The sequence below is a fragment of the Egretta garzetta genome, unplaced genomic scaffold (genome assembly GCF_000687185.1).
Source record: "Egretta garzetta isolate BGI_Z169 unplaced genomic scaffold, ASM68718v1 scaffold6, whole genome shotgun sequence".
NCBI classification, from domain to species: Eukaryota; Metazoa; Chordata; class Aves; order Pelecaniformes; family Ardeidae; genus Egretta; species Egretta garzetta.
In genome coordinates this window covers 1,933,241-1,937,758 of record NW_009260080.1, presented here as the reverse complement: position 1 = coordinate 1,937,758, position 4,518 = coordinate 1,933,241, and the positions used below count along the sequence as shown (strand labels likewise).

The following is a 4,518-nucleotide window of genomic DNA, read 5'->3' as shown; positions in this document are numbered from 1 at the left end:
CTGGAGCCCTCAGCACAAGAAGGACATGGAAGTGTTGGAGCGGGTCCAGAGGAGGGCCACAAAAAAGATCCGAGGGCTGGAGCACCTCTCCTATAAGGACAGGCTGAGGGAGTTGGGCTTGTTCAGCCTGGAGAAGAGAAGGCTGCGGGGAGACCTGATTGCGGCCTTTCAGTACCTAAAGGGGGCCTATAGGAAAGATGGGGACAATCTTTTTAGTAGGGCCAGCTGTGACAGGACAAGGGGGAATGGTTTTAAACTAAGCCAGGGTAGGTTTAGACTGGATATAAGGAAGAAATTCTTTACAATGAGGGTGGTGAAACACTGGAACAGGTTGCCCAGAGAGGTGGTGGAGGCCCCATCCCTGGAAACATTCAAGGCCAGGTTGGATGGGGCTGTGAGCAACCTGATCTGGTTAGTGGTATCCCTGCTCCCTGCAGGGGGGTTGGACTAGATGACCTCTAGGGGTCCCTTCCAACCCAAAACATTCTTTGATTCTATGAAGTGACACCTGCTAAAATGCCACAAGCAGGATGATGCAATTAACATCTCTCTAGGTTACAAAAGCAAACAGTGAACATAGTACGAAAGGCCAAGGGAAGAAATCCAAGAACTCTATTATGACAACTTCCACAAACTGTTTTCTTCTTCAAACTAGGGGTTTGTTCTGTTTGTCGAGTAAGCATTCTCCAAAGCTGAGCCCAGACTGACTTACTTGTTTGATACATCAACCAGGTTATCACAGTTGACAGCAAAAAGTTGTTCTCTGTGCGACTGCTTCATTTCATCTGAAATCCCATACAAGAAATGATCCATTCCTAGAAAAAAACCCAAAACCAAGCACTACATTGGTGTACTGGGATCCCAGTTACAATGAAGTGCACGAACAGCTGCAAACTACAGCAGGTACATGTGACTACCATTAGGCCATTGTGCTGAGCCAATATCTAACTGTAAATCAAATATCAAAGGTTAGAACTGGGTAAATATGGGGGGGGGGAGGAGGAGAGATTCATATTCTGCTCTGGCAACTGACTTAGGTTTCTGGACCACCATTACATTTAGATTTTTGACAAACTAAAACACCCTAACGTGATTCATTCTGAAGAGTCTCAGTACTTCCTAACATTTTAGCCAAACTGCACTTCATGAAGCTGTTATCTGTAACAACAAACCCTTAAAATTTGCAATCAGTTGTAGTACACACCCAAGACAGAGGTTTGATCCCTTTTCCACTACATGCAGAAATCTGCATACAAATGCTTTCATGCTTTTGTTGGAATAATCACCTACAGTATTTTAATGTTAATATTAATTTTAATGTTATAGGTCTATGAGCAACCAGAGAACTCCAAAACGATCACACAAAAGCTTTCTGTCATGCAAATAATCATACAGGGAAAAAATGCAGCTTGGGAGGACATCTGTGAACTAGCCCAACCTCCTGCCCAAAGCAGGGCTGGCTCCCAGCCCGGGCAGGCAGTCCAAGGCCTCACGCAGGGCCCAACGAGCAATTTAACAGCAGCGTGGAGGGGTGGAGGGTATTTCTCTCTGCAACAGCTTCCAGGCCTCTTGAACAATGTTCTTCTATTCAGGGTTTCACTAAATTTGCCATAGCTCCGCTAAGATGCATGTTCAAATGTCAAAGAACGTAAACCATTATTCTCACCAGCACCAACGTTTGTTATGCGTGCATTTCATTACACACACCTAAAATTGATTCCTTTTACTTTTCTTAATTACCCAGACCAAAATCAAGTTCCATCTGCTGAAAGTCAGCTTCGATTTGAGTTTTCTCATTTAGTAAAAGTTAGTGGTAATACAAGTACCTATTAAAATAATGCTAATTCTAACCTTGTAATTCCTTTATGTATAGGAAAGGAACGTATCTAACTTACCAAGGTTTGGGCTGAAATTAAGCTGAGAATGGGGGAGGGAGGAAAAAGCAAGGAAAACAAAGCAATGTGTGAGCAAACTGAAAGGATGTGAAGACACTACCAAGCCATTGTAAATATGCAGGTATGTAAAGAAGATAACGCCCTCCACCGTAGCAGACAGACTTCTATGCTTTAACTTCTTCAAAAAAAGTATGCGCAAAAGGTTTGTGACATTCATAGCACGCATACCTGTGTCAGGAACATAAGCCTTCAACTTTTTTTGCATCAGAAGACCAAAATTTCTTTTAATGTGCTTGTGTTTAATGCCCTTTCCAAGCCTAAAATCTACCTCCCTCTCCTAGCTGCGTTCACCTGCCATCAAGGAGCAGTATGGCTAGAAAAACTTCAGTGGAGAGACTGAAGGCATGCGGTTTTTCTGCAAGGGAGCAACAGGAATTGACTGCAATTGTCTCATATCTGCCAAGCACAATTTTTATCAAATGATACAGTTTAGCAAACTATTTTCTTCCCTTTAAACTTAAATTAAAAAAAAAAAAAAATATTGGCAGCACTTCGAGGCTGGTGAGAATATACCTTTATCTGAGGGAGCTATCGGTGCATCCACAGCAGCAAATACTGCTAGCTTAGCTTCGTCAAGATCTTGTTGTGTGAATTCTCCAGATTTGGCCCATTCAACCGCTTTTTCAAATGTTTTCAAGGTGGCTAATGAATTTGGGTCTCTTAGAAGGGAAAAAAAAAGTAAAATTAATTACTTCAGTCTTACAAAATGAAATACTGAAATTGCTTTGTTCTCGTTTCATTCATAGTTTACTATGCAGCATACAAACATATGTACATGGGGATTAAACCAAACGATAAACTTCCTCTTTGTTTACAAAAAGAGGGTTTGGGTTTTGGTTTGGGTTTTTTCTACAGAAGAAAGAAGTGTTACAAACCAGGCACATTTTGAATTTTAGATACGCAAATGCAGCAAGTTCAGTTGCCTAAAAGCAGTTCCAAGGCAGCATGCAGAAAACCGGTATTTACACAGAATGGTAAACCAGCACCGTTTATAACACACTACCAGTTAGCTGGAACAGCTTAGTAAGCTTAACTGCCATTAATACCAACAATAGTCATATTTATGATATGCCATATCTTCTCTAAGTTGTGTTTCCCGCTACACCTGTTCCTGCTCTCTGTAAAACAGGTGCAACAGGTTAACAACCACTGGAATACAAACCAGGACAAGTCCTACCACGTTGAAGCTTCACAGAGAGGCAAGGCTGTTCAAATTTTAGCTAGGAATCCCAATGAAGTACTGTGCCAGGCTGCCTCTGGTCTAGAGAAACATTTTAAGCCAGGACCCTAGCCACATGACATTTTTAGTGGGGATTATAACTAATCTTTAATACCTCCAGTTCAAATTTCATCTGAAATTGTTTTGGTAAGACCAATGCAATGTTAAAAAAAAAAAAAAAAAAAAAAGGAACAATTCTAGCTCATCACCAGCAATGCTTTCTGCTGAATCTCTGATGATTCCAGCCAAAGGAAGCTGTGTATTTTCAAACTCAGGATCTTAGGGACCAACATCATTCCGCCTCCTGGTCCCAAATTTAGAAGAGTCTCGAATTCACTTTTATAGGGCCTCCTCAACCCAGAAGAAACAAGTGAAAGCCAGTTGTACATAGACCTGGTACCAAGGCACTAAACACCTAAATAGAGACACAGCAAGGGTTGCTACCAGCAGAGATAAGTTAGGCTTTCCCAAGGACAGAAACCAGAGAAAGCAAGGAGAGGTTTATAAACAAAACCAGTACACCTTAAGCAACTAATCTGAACATCATCAGCACTGAATCACTTTCTTGTGATTCAACATTCTTATTTCACTTGATCTTGAAAGAGAGCTGTAACTCTGTCAAAAAAAGATGGGTGTAAGTGCAGCCAGTAGTCCCCTCAGCCATGAACAGCAAAGAATGAAGCTGCTGTTACCTGTAGGAGTAGAAAGTGAATATGCCGTTGTGACTAAGTTTAGCACCTCCACCATAAGCCCCTCCTTTCTCTCTGATTTCTCTATGTAGGAATTTTGCTGTCATCAACCGTGCAAGAACTCGAAGGCTGTAAAGAGAGAAATATCAACAGCAAAGATGTTAAATGAACTGGACAACAGTAACGTTTGCAATTTCCTCTGAAGTTCACAAAGATCCCCACTTGCGATGCAGCATTGCTGCTTGTAAGCTACAACAGTAACAGTAACAATACCCAATACTTAATAGCTGAATAATGTGACATCATTCTAAGAGTGGCACTGCTTTGGAACATTCCTTGATTATTTTCATTTATTTCACTGTAATGAAATACGAAAGCAGCCTCCTAAACTCTGCTACATGCAATAGGATCATCGAGTCAGACACATCCAAGTAGGCAAGGCTGTTTGTTCAGAAGCTAGGGGATAGCAGCCCCTTGTAACTCAACCCCAGCGTTTACCAAAACAGGGCATTTCTGGACCTAGCCATGCAAAGGATGTTCCATGAAGAATCTGTGACAAATGCACTGCAAAGCATTTTTGATCAACACTCCACCTTCTGTGGTCAACCGAACACCTTCCATTTTGTTTTGTGCTAAGCAATGTGTACAGAAGCTC

At 41.6% G+C, this 4,518-nt stretch overlaps 1 protein-coding gene across 1 annotated transcript in view; it reads right to left on the bottom strand.

Annotated features, from left to right (window-relative positions):
* The window catches only part of PITRM1 (pitrilysin metallopeptidase 1), a 30,974-nt gene that overhangs the window by 948 nt on the left and 25,508 nt on the right, over positions 1–4,518 (bottom strand). Inside the window, exons 23-25 of the mRNA XM_035896803.1 lie at positions 3,867–3,992; positions 2,469–2,614; positions 713–815 (exon numbers count right to left, since the gene is read on the bottom strand). Coding sequence (XP_035752696.1) covers positions 713–815; positions 2,469–2,614; positions 3,867–3,992 — 375 coding nt within the window. The remainder of the gene's footprint in view (positions 1–712; positions 816–2,468; positions 2,615–3,866; positions 3,993–4,518) is intronic.